Source organism: Gopherus evgoodei, chromosome 3 (genome assembly GCF_007399415.2).
Source record: "Gopherus evgoodei ecotype Sinaloan lineage chromosome 3, rGopEvg1_v1.p, whole genome shotgun sequence".
NCBI lineage: Eukaryota > Metazoa > Chordata > Testudines > Testudinidae > Gopherus > Gopherus evgoodei.
In genome coordinates, this window is record NC_044324.1 from 5502717 (window position 1) to 5517653 (window position 14937).

The 14937-nt window shown below is 56.4% G+C and overlaps 2 protein-coding genes across 2 annotated transcripts; both read right to left on the bottom strand.

Moving 5' to 3' along the window:
- Positions 1 to 928: 928 nt before the first annotated feature.
- Positions 929 to 8142, bottom strand: LOC115647833 (retinol dehydrogenase 7-like). The gene is made up of 5 exons (XM_030554669.1): positions 8106 to 8142; positions 3782 to 4130; positions 2896 to 3154; positions 2431 to 2594; positions 929 to 1818 (listed from the first exon to the last, which is right to left on the bottom strand). The coding sequence occupies exons 2-5, from the start codon at positions 4092 to 4094 to the stop codon at positions 1601 to 1603; spliced, it is 954 nt and encodes a 317-aa protein (XP_030410529.1). The 5' UTR covers positions 4095 to 4130; positions 8106 to 8142; the 3' UTR covers positions 929 to 1600.
- Positions 8143 to 11259: 3117 nt separating this feature from the next.
- On the bottom strand, positions 11260 to 14000 carry LOC115647836 (retinol dehydrogenase 7-like). The gene is made up of 4 exons (XM_030554671.1): positions 13444 to 14000; positions 12558 to 12816; positions 12090 to 12253; positions 11260 to 11477 (listed from the first exon to the last, which is right to left on the bottom strand). The coding sequence occupies exons 1-4, from the start codon at positions 13754 to 13756 to the stop codon at positions 11260 to 11262; spliced, it is 954 nt and encodes a 317-aa protein (XP_030410531.1). The 5' UTR covers positions 13757 to 14000.
- Positions 14001 to 14937: the final 937 nt, after the last annotated feature.

Genomic DNA, 14937 nt, shown 5'->3' on the forward strand with positions numbered 1-14937 from the left:
ACTTCCAGTCTGAATGCTGCTAATTTCGGAATCCAGCCATTGGATTGTGTTAGCGTTTTCTCTGTGAGAGTGGAGAGCCCGTTGTTAAATCTTTGTTCCCCGCACGGACTGGCCAAGTCACCCACTTAACCTTCACTTGGTTAAACCACGTGGTTGGTAGCAGCCGGGGATGGGACACTGGCTGGGGATGGCTCTGAGTTACGACCGAGAATCTTCCCCAAGTGTCTGGCTGGTGGGTCTCACCCACATGCTCAGGATCTAACTGATCAGCAGATTTGGGGTCGGGATGGAATTTCCCCCCAGGTCTGATTGGCAGAGACCCTGGGGGGGTTTCGCCTTCCTCTGCAGCGTGGGGCACGGGTCACTTGCAGGTTTAACTAATGTAAATGGTGGAGTCGGGGCACCGGAACTGGAGGGCCGGGGGCCATGGCCCCATCACTTTTTACTGGCCGTAAGGGTGAGCAATAGGTGGGAGGGAGAGGGGTGAGCGGGGGGTGGGGCCTTGGGGGAAGAGGGGGGGTGGGGTTGGGGCCTTGGTGGGGTGGGGCTGTGTGGGGGCAGGGCCTCGGGGAGGGGCAGCATGAGGCGGGGCCCATGGTTTGGGTGCCGGAGGCCCACCCACTTTTAGGGAGCTACCACTGACCTATCAAGTGGGAGTTGTACAAGGAAAAAAGAGATGTACCCAGACGTACAAGTGGGATTTGCAAGCAGAGCCTCACCCCCAGCCACAAACCAAGGGGGAGCGAATATGAGTGCTGAAAGGAAGCATTAAGTGGCGCCCCGGCCCGTTGGCCTGGCCTGGCTTGACAGGTTTCCGAAGGCCGACGTATGTATCGGAGCTGGTACCGACCCCAGTCCTGGTCTTTTTTGGACTGGAAAAGCTGCCGTTACACGAATGTTTTTGCAACAATTTATTGGCTCTGCGACTAAACAAAAAAGGCCAGAGAGGCCTCTACCAACCCCATGCCACAGCCTGAAACCAATGATTTTACTAGAGTTCAATGCAATTAGATGGATTGTTTCATGTATTATGGTAGGACCTGGAGGCCCTCACCAAGATCAGGGTTCCGTTGTGCTGGGTGATCACAGACACAGAGTGAGAGAGAGTCCCTGCCCCAAAGAGCTCACAGTTTAAACCTAGGAAGATGTACTGCCTGCATTCTACAGATGGGGAAACTGAGGCACGGCAAATGATTTGTGCAGTCAGTCTGTGGCAAAGTCAGGAATGGCACCCAGCTCCCCTGAATCCGGCCGCAGTGCCGTAACCGCTCAAGCAGCCCAGACCTCTCCTGTGCCTCCCTTCGATTCATACACCCGGGGCCCCATCGGCACAGTGAAGCCCCTTGCATTCCAGTGAAGCAGAAAATGAGCAGGACCCAGCAGAAGCTGGTCTGCGAAAGCAGCAGACCGCCCCCCCCCACCCCGCCCCGCTAACATCTCACCCTACCTGGCTCTTGACACCTGATCAGTCCCACCCTGCTGGCTTTAAACCAAGCAACGCGCTGCACCCCCGAAGCTAGTAAGTTACACGGCGAGAAGCTGCCATCTCAACCGTAATACCTCCCCCGCGCAGGCCCCCCGGGTGGCTTTGCCACCGCCCCTAGATGCCATGGGCTGGTTTGGGCTGCTGGAGAGTCAGCAGGAAGTCTTGGCACCAGGCTGGCAAGTAGGAGACCGGGATGAAATACAGCTTGGCATCCCAGCCCCCGGAGTAGCGGGTGCGGGGGTGGCGGGCCGTCAGCGCGTGCTCCATGCAGTCGGTGACCAGGAAGAGGTTGGGGCTGGCCGTGGCTGCAAGCTGTAGGAATTGTTCATAATCTGCATGTGGAAATACAAACGAGGCCGAAGTCAGGCCCAGGGCAGGGAAGACTGACGAGAAAGGAGCATGTGAGTCCCCCCAACCCCACTTCGAAGTGGCCGCAGAGACTGAAATCAGACCTTCCTGCTTCAAAATGGGAGCCGAACGGAGGGGAAACGGTCCGGAGTTTCTAGGGCCACCGTGGTTCGAGCCACTGGACAGCACATGCGTGTACACGCCCACCGTCAAAGCAGAAATAGATCCCGGGATTTCGGAGCTATGGGGTGCCACCGGATTGCTACCAGATCAGCGCGGGATCCTGTGTTGCACCTGGTGCGTGGCAGCGCACGAGGGAGGAGCCAGTCCTGCAAGGATGAGCCTGGCCCTGGGAAACCGGACTGCAGCCCTTCCTCTGCCACTGGCCGCGTCTTCAAAGCCGTGGGGGCCGTTGGGCCCAATGGAGGCTTTGGAGAAGAGCCCCCCGGGCTTTGGAATAGAAAGGTCCAGCCCCACCCCGGCCGCAGCGCAGCAGACCCCAAGCATCACCGGGGCTCAGTTTATTCCCCGCCCTCATCCGGCTACAATCCCCCTCGGAGAATCCAGCCCCAGCCCGTTCACCCCCTCGGACTCACAGGAGTCGAAGTAGCGCTGTCCGTACGACTCTTTGATCTCGGAGGGGACCCGGCCCCACACCTCCTTCACCATGTCTTGCAAGAGCTGGGTATTTAAGATCTGCGTCCTGAAGGCGCCCGGCTCTATGATGCAGACCTTGACCCCAAAAGGGAGGAGCTCCCGCCTGGAACGGAACACCGACGTGACCACGGAAGCCCCCGCCAAGGCACAGGACCCCCCCCACATGGAGTTGGGAAGGCTGGATGCAAAGGGAGTGAGGGAAGGTACTGAGGGGCAGAGACCGGGGAGTGTCTGGTTATGGTGGGGTCCCAGACGCACAGTGTGTGGTGGGGGAGTTTGGAGACCAGTAAGGGTTGCTCTACGTAGGCAGAGCTTTGCCGACCCTCCCAGAGCCCCGAGGTTCTTGGGCCAAACCCCACCCTGGTGAGGACACGAGTGCGGACACGCCTATTAATGGCTCTCACCGGAGACTGTCGGAGAACGCCTCCACCCCGTACTTGGACAGGCAATAGCCCCCTCCAAGCATGGCCACGCGCCCCATCGTGCTGGCCACGTTGACGACCCGGCCCCTGGCTCGCTTCACCAGGGGCAGGAAGCTGAGGGTCACCTCGATCAGGCCGATCAGGTTCACATCCAGCACCTTGACAAAGTCGTCCTTGGTCAGCCACTCGTTGGGGGCCGTGGGGACTGCGATCCCCGCGTTATTCACCAGGCCCCAGAGCCCTGGGCAAAGGGGACAGAAGGGTTTGGGGGTGGCTTGTCTCCCAGTCCCCTCTGGCCCAGGTACTTGGAGAATCAGGCCCTATATCCCCTCCTGCCCTGCTACAGAGCCCCAGGGCTGCTCCGGTCACTGGTGTCCCTGGCCAGGCCGACGTGACCTGCTTCTCAGTCCCAGCATGACAGCACGGCCGCCAGCCTCGCTGTGATACTGGGGGGGCACGGAAGGAGGTGGATGGGGGCAGGTAGCGAGGGGCAGCAAAGCTGGGACACATGGGGCTGGGCCCCCCCAGCTGAGCACAACACAAGCTCTGAAAGCCCATCTGGCCTGCCGCTGTGCCCAGACCTGCCTGTCTCCTTAGGGGAGTTTGGGGGGGAGTGCGGGAAATTCCCCACCCAGCTCTGGCAAGGAAAACCCGCCCCCATGAGGATGCACTTTGCCAGCACGACTTTGCAACATGGGGATTGTGCCAGCTGCTGCCACCGCCCCCCGGCCCCTCTGCAGCCTCGGGCGAAGGATTGCCAGGGCATTAATGCACACTCGAGGCTCCCGAGACCTCAGGCAAAGGGGGCAGGACACAGACCCAGTCCCAGCCCCGTGCAATAACTGCCAGCATCTCGTCCAAGCTGCACCTTTGTTCCCCACTTGTTCCTTCACCCAGGCGGTGGCCGCGGCGATGCTGTCGGTGCGGGTGACGTCCAGGATCACCGTCTGCAGCCGCTCCGACGTCGCCTTCCTCAGCTGCTCCGCGCCCTGCTGGGTGAGACAAGCCGCCAGCACCCGCAGGCCCCGCGTGTCCAGCTGCTTGGCCAGCTGGTTCCCGAAGCCGGAGTCGCAGCCGGTGATTAGGACATATTTCTCCGGGAGGCCCTCGACGCTCTGCCGCTCCCGGTACCATCGGCGCAGGAAGTACAGCCCCAGCAGGGCGGCCAGGTACAGCCACATCCTCACAGGCGGACTCTGGGGGGGCGGCTTGTTTGACTGTGGATGGAGTTAAACAGCCCCTGCTCTCAACATGATCCTGCAGCGGAACAGTGCTAAATAGTCAACGTTAGTCGGGGGTTCTCAGCCGCCGAGACCCCATTAGGAATCTTAACGATTTATTCAAGACATGGGGAGGAAACAAGGCACGAATCAGTGCAACCTTTGAAATGCAAAGGGTTACACCAGGTTTTCCATTCAACCATCTCCCTTTACCCCGTCTGATGGTATTTTTAGATGGCAGTAAACATGCTACTGCCAGTCCTTTGGGGTGGGGGGGTTAGTTTAGATGGGGTGCAGCTGCAGGGGTTGTTAATGTTCAAACCCATTTCCTGGAGGGCCGAACCAGACAGACACACCAGAAAGGGAGAGAGAAAAGCGCAGTGAGAGAACCCTCGGAGCCTGGTGGCTGGAGAAAGGCCCGGTCTGATCGGTCGCTCGGAGATCTGGTCCAACACTGGAAAATACACTGGCTAAACCCGACGCGGGTTAGGCAAGAGGAAAGTGATGGGAAGAAAATGGCAGCAAAGAGGGCAAGGGAAAAAAATCCCCGGGGAAGGGGTGACAGCAAGAAACTGAGTCTCGCTCCCAGGGGCTGTCCAGGATCCAGGAAGGGGTTGTTTAAAAGCCAACAGGAGGGGAAAGTTTACGGGGTGCTCGGCTTGTGGGGGTGCGCCCAGCCCCCTGCCATGAGCGGCTCATCGCAGCAGGGGGCTGGAGGTGATATGCCCGATTCCACCCCTTTCCCCAGGGCCCCGTCGGTCCCTACCTCTTCTCTGCCTCCTGCCCTGTGCAGCGAGCTGGGCTCCCCCTCACAAGGTCTGTCAGCTGATGGGCACAGGGCAGGAGAGAGGGAGGCGCAGGAAGGCAGCACGTGGGGGAGGAGGGAGCTTGGCTGCCAGAAGGACCAAGCTTCTGCCTCCTGCCCCCGCAGGAGAGAGCGGTGGGGGTGGGGGACTGAGTGGGCCAGGATCCTGGCTGGCAGCAACATGCCACTGAAAATCTGCTCACATGCCGTAGGTTGCCAACCCCTGATACAGACTTATAGAAACTTCTAACAAACGTTACAATGTACGACCGGCCTGTGAAACCCTCCGCTAAAGCGAGTAAGTGAAGACTCGGCCACCGCTTCTGAAAGGCTGCCGACCCCTGGGCTTGGGCAGAGTCCTGCCTGGGATTTAAAGTGGCTGGTTCCAGCCTGCCAGGGAAGCGGTGCTGCATTTGTTGGCTGCAGCTTCCAGCTCCGAACCCACCGGCTGCCCCAGGACCCCAGCAGTGGGGCCGGGCAGCTTGAGAGGGACTGGCTGCCAAGCGATGCTATTTCCTGGGCTGGCACTGTCCTCATCACTGGGTGGCAAAGCCCTGGGGGGTCACCCAGGAAAGATCCCACCAGGACCCGACACAAGAGCCCCCCAGTTCTGATATCCTTGCGGAAGCTGCTTCCTCCTGGTCACCGAGAGGGGACCCAAATGGGCGAGGGGAGGAGGGGTCCTGGAAACAAATGGGTAAGTGCCCTGTGTGACGTTATAAGTGTAAAATAATATTTCATTGAATATAGAGCCAGAAAGAGTTAATTAACTCAAACTGACCTGGCCCATTGGTGAACTGTAGAAACTGGTTAGGAAAACCTGTAAATGAACAGAGCTTTGAAATGCAGCCTGCATTGTTAGAGATCTCAAGGGTAGATGTTTGCTCAGGTCTTGTGATATAAGCAAACAAGTCTTGTTTATTGCTATAGTTTTAATTCAAAGATCAAAAAAGGAATATTAACATTATGATGATACTTGAGTGAAATAGTATTATTGTCTATGTGTCTCTTTGAAGGTTGTGGTAATCTGTATCTGAACAGTTTAATGGATAAATTACCCTGTGCTAATTGCCAGGATGTTTGGGAGAAGGAGTTAAGCCTATTGTTTTCTCAGGCCTAAAGGCTGCAGGAAATGTATAAACCCCCCGGGACACGATCCTGCTTCATCTCAGATCTGCTTTGGCTTTCAAGAGGGGGAAACCTTAAGCCACAAGGATTGAGATCCCCAGTCACTGACTGGAGTCACCCTGAATATGGACATTGGACTGTAACCTCTGGACTAGTTCTGAAAGGACTTTCGGCAACTCAAAGATCATCTCTGCTGTGTCTGAACCTCAAAAATTGAATTCAAATCTGTCTGTATATTGATCTTTTAACCAACACTCGCTCTCTTTACTTTTTTAATAAATTTTAGCTTAGTTTATAAAAATTGGCTAATAGTGTGTATTTTGGGTAAGATCTAAGTTAAAATTGAACCTGGGTATGTGGCTGATCCTTTGGGATTGGAAGAACCTTTTCTTTTATATGATGAGATAAGATTTTCTGGAATCATCATCATATCTGACGTGTGTGTCTGGACGGAGGCCTGAGGCTGGGCACTTTAAGGAAACTGCGGTGTTTGGACTTCTGAGTAACCAGTGAGGTACTATAGAAGCTGTTCTGTGCTGGTTGGTAAATCTAAGTTAGAATATCCACCAGCGTTTGGGGTTTGTCTGCCCCGTTTTGTTTGCAGTTCACCCTGATTGAGTGACCTTAGCTGGCTCGCACCGTCACACTCTGCCCTAGATTTTGGCCCATGCACGGTGCTGACGGCACAGGATCAGCCCTGCTGGAGCAGAGCGGGGCCGGGAGCTGGGACAGATTTCCTACTGAAGGGACCTACGCCAGATCCGTCCCTAGGAATCCTACTGGCAGCACCGGGACCGTGTCCTCCTGATCCCCAGAGTTAGAGGCTGATGCCCTGAAGTACAAGTGACTTTAGCCCAGCCACTCGCCTCTCTTGGCCAGTTCTGTGGGCTGGGGCGTGTGGGCTGCATGAGGGTCAGGATCAGAATTGGACCCTGCTCTGGGTGCAAACGAACCCCCTCCCTCACGCTGGGACTGCAGCCTCTGCTATCTGCAGGGAAATGATTAATCCTCCTGCACTCTAGCAAATCTCAGCTTTCCTGGCTCTGGGGGCAAGGCCCAGCGCCCTGCCAGGGTCAGGGTCAGAGCCCAACGGCGTTGGGTCAGGGAGACAGAGCGCATTCACCGCCCCTCCCACGCTGGAGCAAGGCGGGCACCGAGGGAGAAATTGCTGGTTGCAGAATGAAAGCTTTCACCTTCCCTGCAGCCGGGCGGCGGGCAGGGGGGGCGTGTGTCCCTCCCAACGCCCCTCCCAGCCGCATCCCTTTGGAGAGAAGCAGGCTGCGTTTCCTCCAGGTTACCCCAGTATCTGTGTGAGCTCCAGAGTCACTCCAGATTTCACCCAGTGTAAATGGCAGGCAGGAGGTGGCTCCCCCTGGTTCTCTGCCATTTCCTGCTGTAGTTGTTTATTTTTGTTAAAGTGAAGCTGTCTCTACGCCAGCGTGGGTTCGGCTTGGGTGGCTACAGCTGCGAGCTCCTCGGGGTGAAAGTCCCCTCTGCTGCTCACTACACATTTAGGGCTGCATGAAGCCCACCCAGAGGGTCACGGCTCTACGGGCTAGTCTGTGTTACCACTTTTATTCTAGTTACAGTTCAGGTTCTGGTACCCAAGCGTAGAGAAATCCTGTCAAGCCCCACTCCCAAGTTACAAATACAGCCACCCGGTTCGCACCGCCTCAGCGATTCAGCGTCCGATGCTGCCTGGCCCTCAGGAACGGGGCAGTTCCTGCCAGAGTTTTCCCTTCCGGAATTCATTTTACCCAGCCTGGGAATCCTCTTTTCTCTTGTGCTGCCGGCTACACCGACACTCTGCACACGTGCATGACGGCACCCATCCCCAGGGCCGTCCTTAGGCATAGGCAGAATAGGCAGCCGCCTAGGGCCTCACTCTGCCTGGGGGCACCACTCTGCAGGCAGCCCAGACAGTGTAGAAGCAGGGCTGCTGGGTCCTAGAGAGAGCCGAATGCAGCACAGCCTGAGGGACGGGAGTGGCTGCTGGGGTCTCTGGGAAGGGGCGGGGTAGGGTTGGGGAAGGAGCTCACCTGTGAGTGTGACTCTTTCCCCCCGGCTGAGGTCAGGTGAGGCAGGCTCTGTCCCTCTGGAACCAGTATCCTTTGTTGTCCCCCATAACATCCATTCTTCTCCTCCCCCCCGCCCCACGGAGCACCCCCTCCTTTCTCCCTCCTCCCCAGGAGCACCCATCTCTCTCTCCTCCCTCCCCTCCGTCAGGGCTGGGTTGGGTGAGGTGCTGGGGGTAGGTGGGGAGAAGGGAGGCTGGCTGCCTGCTGAGGAATGAAGGTGAAAGTAACTCACTTCCTGGGCAGGCAGCCAGGATTGGAATGTCACACAGGGTTTGGATGGGGTTAGCCAGATGTGTGACAAATCAGGATAGGGGATTGGAGTAGGGTGAGCAGATATCCCTATTTTATAGGGACAGTCCCAATTTTGGGGTCTTTTTCTTATATAGGCTCCTTTACCCCCCCCACCCCCACCCATCCCTGTCTTGATTTTACACACTTTCTGTCTGGTCACTCTAGGTGCGGGTAATTGGTGCCTATATAAGACAAAGCCCCAAATATCGGGACTGGCCCTATAAAATCAGGACATCTGGATCTATCACCCTAGCTGGGGAGCGCCTCTCCCCCGGGCTGGCAGCTGCCAGCGATCCATCTCATCCGGGGGGAGCTGCACAGGGCAGGACGAGCTGCTGTGGCTCTATGGGTGCCCTGTCCCTGAGATCAGATGCTGTGCTAACTTCACCATGGTCTGTTGGGCTGGCGGCGGTGCCCATTGGCGTGTGATTGGACCTGAGGGTTTGCTGCTGCTGTTGCCACTCTGCACCCCAAGTGGTGGATTTTGGGGTCCTGCAGTTTTCCACCTATCTCCTCCTCTACTGCAGCTGTTGGACCAGCAGGCTGGGGGGTGAGCCAAACATGAAAGCAGTACTGTGTTGCCATTTAGATTGTCATTTAACAACTTTGCTTGCCAAAAATTCTTGCTAAGAATCCTGAATCCAATTTCAATATTTTTTTAAATCAATATCTTAGCCAAAAACAGAAAATTAAGTTGTTGACAATTATTAGTGACAGGTTTGGTTTGAGGCAGGGAGTGGGTCAGTTTTCATCAGAGAAACAAAAAATGTTGACCGACTTTCCTATAGCCTGTTACTCCTGATAAGAGCCCTCCAACAACTGTAATATGCTCATCTCCTTACTAGTGTATAAAGCAGGGGTCGGCAACCTACGGCACACGTGTCAAAGGTGGCAGGTGAGCTGATTTTTGATGGTATGCAGCAGCAGGCTGAGCGGCTCAGCCCATCACTGCTCTGGGGTTCCGGCTGCTGCCCTATTGCCAGCTGGAATACCAGCCATCGGCCCCACTCAGCACCTGCTGCTGGCCTGGGGACCCCCAAGGAACCCCAGGCTGGCAGTGGGCTGAGCAGGCCAGCCGAACCACTCAACCTGCTGTCAGCCTGGGGTTCCATTCACTCAGCCGGCAGCGGGCTGAGCGGGCTGGTGGCGGGCTGAGCGTGCTGGTGGCGGGCTGAGCAGGGCCGGTGGGGGATTGAGTGGCTCAGTCTGCTGCCAGTCTGGGGTGCCAGCAGCACTCAGCCTACTGCTACTCCCTTGCCAGTCAGGAGCTCAGCCGCCAGCTCCACTCTGCCTCCTGCCAGCCTGGGTGAGCAGAATCCCAGGCTGGTGGCGGGCTGAGGGGGGGTTGGCGGCCGGGATCCTGGCTGGCAAGAGTTGGTGGTCAGAACCCCAGGCCAGCAGAGGGCTAAGCAGGGCCTGGGATCCTTGTCTAGGGTTCCAGCCACCAGCCCACTGCCGGTTTGGGGTTTCATTTACTCAGCTGGCAGTGGCCTGAGCAGGACCTGTGGCCAAGACCTCAGATAATAACAATAGTTTATTTATATAATATAGACATAGAAAGAAACCTTCTACAAACATTAACATGTATTACTGGCACGAGAAACCTTAAATTACAGTGAACTTGGCACACCACTTCTGAAAGGTTGCCAACTCCTGGTATAGAGTGACCATATGTTGTACTAAGATTCTCCTGCTTTTTTTTTTCCCTGTGAGTCAGCATAACTTTTGCCAGCCCAGAAGTTGGGCAGCCAATGTTTTACGTTTTCACAATGTTTTCTCCAACTTTCATAAAGTAAATACATAGTTAATATGAGTTAAAAAGGCCAGGGACACTTCTTTGTGAAGAATCTGTACAGCAGATCATGCCCATAGACGATCCAGAAAAGAAATTTGAGGTTGAATTTTTTAATGTTGTGATGGATAAAGCAGTATCTGCTGTTGATGAAAGGTTTAATACCTTGCAAGCACACCATGAACAGTTTGGATTTTTGTATGACATAACTAAATTCAACGAAACAGGAAAACAAGAGCAACTAATGACAAAGTGCAAGAACCTAGAGAGCCTCCTGAAGCACGGTGATAGTTTTGATTTAAATGGACTTGAACTGTACGAAGAATTGAGTACACTGTCATCAGTGTTGCCACATGCAAAATCAGTGATGGACACTGTACAGTTTATTCATACCCGCAAACTTGTTGACATATATCCTAACGTGTACATTGCCACTCGTATTCTACTGACAATTCCTGTAACAGAAGCATCAGGAGAACGGAGTTTCTCAAAACTAAAGCTCATTAAAAACTATCTCCGCTCTACAATGAGTCAGGAATGCTTGACTGGTCTTGCTATTCTTGCGATCGAACAAGACACAACTTGTCTTTGTCATACAATGACATTATTACTGATTTTGCAGCCAAAAAAGCCTAAAAGATTGCTTTTAATTAAAAACAAATCTTTGTTTCAATACCTCTTCATATAAATTTCCAATAAAATTTTGATAAATTAAAAAAAATATATTATTTGCATCATTCCGTCATATCAGAATTTTTTCTATAGTGCTGCTTCTTTAGTGCTAGTCCATCAGCATTACAGTGTGCTTAATTAAGTTAAACTGGTTTTAATAATGTGAATGTGGCAAGTTTTCCAATACTATAAGCTTATGTTTGTGTTGCTAAGAGCAGATCAGGCACAGGGGCACCAGTTTAATAATCTCGCCTAGGGCACCATAAATCCTAAGGCCGGCCCTGGCTACACGGTGAGAAGCTGCCATCGCAACGTAATATCTCCCCCGCGCAGGCCCCCTGGGTGGCTTTGCCACCGCCCCTAGATGCCATGGGCTGGTTTGGGCTGCCGGAGAGTCAGCAGGAAGTCTTGGCACCAGGCTGGCAAGTAGGAGACCGGGATGAAATACAGCTTGGCGTCCCAGCCCCCGGAGTAGCGGGTGCGGGGGTGGCGGGCCATCAGCGCGTGCTCCATGCAGTCGGTGACCAGGAAGAGGTTGGGGCTGGCCGTGGCTGCAAGCTGTGGGGATCGCTTGCAATCTGCATGTGGAAATACAAACGAGGCCGAAGTCAGGCCCAGGGCAAGGAAGACTGACGAGAAGGGAGAGTGTGAGTCCCTCCACCCCCACTTCGAAGTGGCCGCAGAGATTGAAATCAGACCTTCCTGCTTCAAAACGGGAGCCGAACGAAGGGGAAACGGTCCGGAGTTTCTAGGGCCACCGTGGTTCGAGCCACTGGACAGCACGTGCGTGTACACGCCCACTGTCAAAGCAGAAATAGATCCCGGGATTTCGGAGCTATGGGGTGCCACCGGATTGCTACCAGATCAGCGCGGGATCCTGTGTTGCACCTGGTGCGTGGCAGCGCACGAGGGAGGAGCCAGTCCTGCAAGGATGAGCCTGGCCCTGGGAAACCGGACTGCAGCCCTTCCTCTGCCACTGGCCGCGTCTTCAAAGCCGTGGGGGCCGTTGGGCCCAATGGAGGCTTTGGAGAAGAGCCCCCCGGGCTTTGGAATAGAAAGGTCCAGCCCCACCCCAGCCACAGCGCAGCAGACCCCAAGCATCACCGGGGCTCAGTTTATTCCCCGCCCTCATCCGGCTACAATCCCCCTCGGAGAATCCAGCCCCAGCCCGTTCACCCCCTCGGACTCACAGGAGTCGAAGTAGCGCTGTCCGTACGACTCTTTGATCTCGGAGGGGACACGGCCCCACACCTCCTTCACCATGTTTTGCAAGAGCTGGGTATTTATGATCTGCGTCCTGAAGGCGCCCGGCTCTATGATGCAGACCTTGACCCCAAAAGGGAGGAGCTCCCGCCTGGAACGGAACAACGACGTGACCACGGAAGCCCACGCCAAGGCACAGGACCCCCCCACACACATGGAGTTGGGAAGGCTGGATGCAAAGGGAGTGAGGGAAGGTGCTGGGGGGCAGAGACGGGGGAGTGTCTGGTTATGGGGGGGTCCCAGACGCACAGTGTGTGGTGGGGGAGTTTGGAGACCAGTAAGGGTTGCTCTACGTAGGCAGAGCTTTGCCGACCCTCCCAGAGCCCCGAGGTTCTTGGGCCAAACCCGGCCCTGGTGAGGACACAAGTGCGGACGCTCCTATTAATGGCTCTCACCGGAGACTGTCGGAGAACGCCTCCACCCCGTACTTGGACAGGCAATAGCCCCCTCCAATCATGGCCACGCGCCCCATCGTGCTGGCCACGTTGACGACCCGGCCCCTGGCTCGCTTCACCAGGGGCAGGAAGCTGAGGGTCACCTCGATCAGGCCGATCAGGTTCACTTCCAGCACCTTGATGAAGTCGTCCTTGGTCAGCCACTCGTTGGGGGCCGTGGGGACTGCGATCCCCGCGTTATTCACCAGGCCCCAGAGCCCTGGGCAAAGGGGACAGAAGGGTTTGGGGGTGGCTTGTCTCCCAGTCCCCTCTGGCCCAGGTACTTGGAGAATCAGGCCCTATATCCCCTCCTGCCCTGCTACAGAGCCCCAGGGCTGCTCCGGTCACTGGTGTCCCTGGCCAGGCCGACGTGACCTGCTTCTCAGTCCCAGCATGACAGCACGGCCGCCAGCCTCGCTGTGATACTGGGGGGGCACGGAAGGAGGTGGATGGGGGCAGGTAGCGAGGGGCAGCAAAGCTGGGACACATGGGGCTGGGCCCCCCCAGCTGAGCACAACACAAGCTCTGAAAGCCCATCTGGCCTGCCGCTGTGCCCAGACCTGCCTGTCTCCTTAGGGGAGTTTGGGGGGGAGTGCGGGAAATTCCCCACCCAGCTCTGGCAAGGAAAACCCGCCCCCATGAGGATGCACTTTGCCAGCACGACTTTGCAACATGGGGATTGTGCCAGCTGCTGCCACCGCCCCCCGGCCCCTCTGCAGCCTCGGGCGAAGGATTGCCAGGGCATTAATGCACACTCGAGGCTCCCGAGACCTCAGGCAAAGGGGGCAGGACACAGACCCAGTCCCAGCCCCGTGCAATAACTGCCAGCATCTCGTCCAAGCTGCACCTTTGTTCCCCACTTGTTCCTTCACCCAGGCGGTGGCCGCGGCGATGCTGTCGGTGCGGGTGACGTCCAGGATCACCGTCTGCAGCCGCTCCGACGTCGCCTTCCTCAGCTGCTCCGCGCCCTGCTGAGTGAGACAAGCCGCCAGCACCCGCAGACCCCGTGTGTCCAGCTGCTTGGCCAGCTGGTTCCCGAAGCCGGAGTCGCAGCCGGTGATCAGGACATATTTCTCCGGGAGGCCCTCGACGCTCTGCCGCTCCCGGTACCATCGGCGCAGGAAGTACAGCCCCAGCAGGGCGGCCAGGTACAGCCACATCCTCACAGGCGGACTCTGGGGGGGCGGCTTGTTTGACTGTGGATGGAGTTAAACAGCCCCTGCTCTCAACATGATCCTGCAGCGGAACAGTGCTAAATAGTCAACGTTAGTCGGGGGTTCTCAGCCGCCGAGACCCCATTAGGAATCTTAACGATTTATTCAAGACATGGGGAGGAAACAAGGCACGAATCAGTGCAACCTTTGAAATGCAAAGGGTTACACCAGGTTTTCCATTCAACCATCTCCCTTTACCCCGTCTGATGGTATTTTTAGATGGCAGTAAACATGCTACTGCCAGTCCTTTGGGGTGGGGGGGGTTAGTTTAGATGGGGTGCAGCTGCAGGGGTTGTTAATGTTCAAACCCATTTCCTGGAGGGCCGAACCAGACAGACACACCAAAAAGGGAGAGAGAAAAGCGCAGTGAGAGAACCCTCGGAGCCTGGTGGCTGGAGAAAGGCCCGGTCTGATCGGTCGCTCGGAGATCTGGTCCAACACTGGAAAATACACTGGCTAAACCCGACGCGGGTTAGGCAAGAGGAAAGTGATGGGAAGAAAATGGCAGCAAAGAGGGCAAGGGAAAAAAATCCCCGGGAAAGGGGTGACAGCAAGAAACTGAGTCTCGCTCCCAGGGGCTGTCCAGGATCCAGGAAGGGGTTGTTTAAAAGCCAACAGGAGGGGAAAGTTTACGGGGTGCTCGGCTTGTGGGGGTGCGCCCAGCCCCCTGCCATGAGCGGCTCATCGTGGCAGGGGGCTGGAGGGGATATGCCCGATTCCACCCCTTTCCCCAGGGCCCCGTCGGTCCCTACCTCTTCTCTGCCTCCTGCCCTGTGCAGCGAGCTGGGCTCCCCCTCACAAGGTCTGTCAGCTGATGGGCACAGGGCAGGAGAGAGGGAGGCGCAGGAAGGCAGCATGTGGGGGAGGAGGGAGCTTGGCTGCCAGAAGGACCAAGCTTCTGCCTCCTGCCCCCGCAGGAGAGAGCGGTGGGGGTGGGGGACTGAGTGGGGCCAGGATCCTGGCTGGCAGCAACATGCCACTGAAAATCTGCTCACATGCCGTAGGTTGCCAACCCCTGATACAGACTTACAGAAACTTCTAACAAACGTTACAATGTACGACCGGCCTGTGAAACCCTCCGCTAAAGCGAGTAAGTGAAGACTCGGCCACCGCTTCTGAAAGGCTGC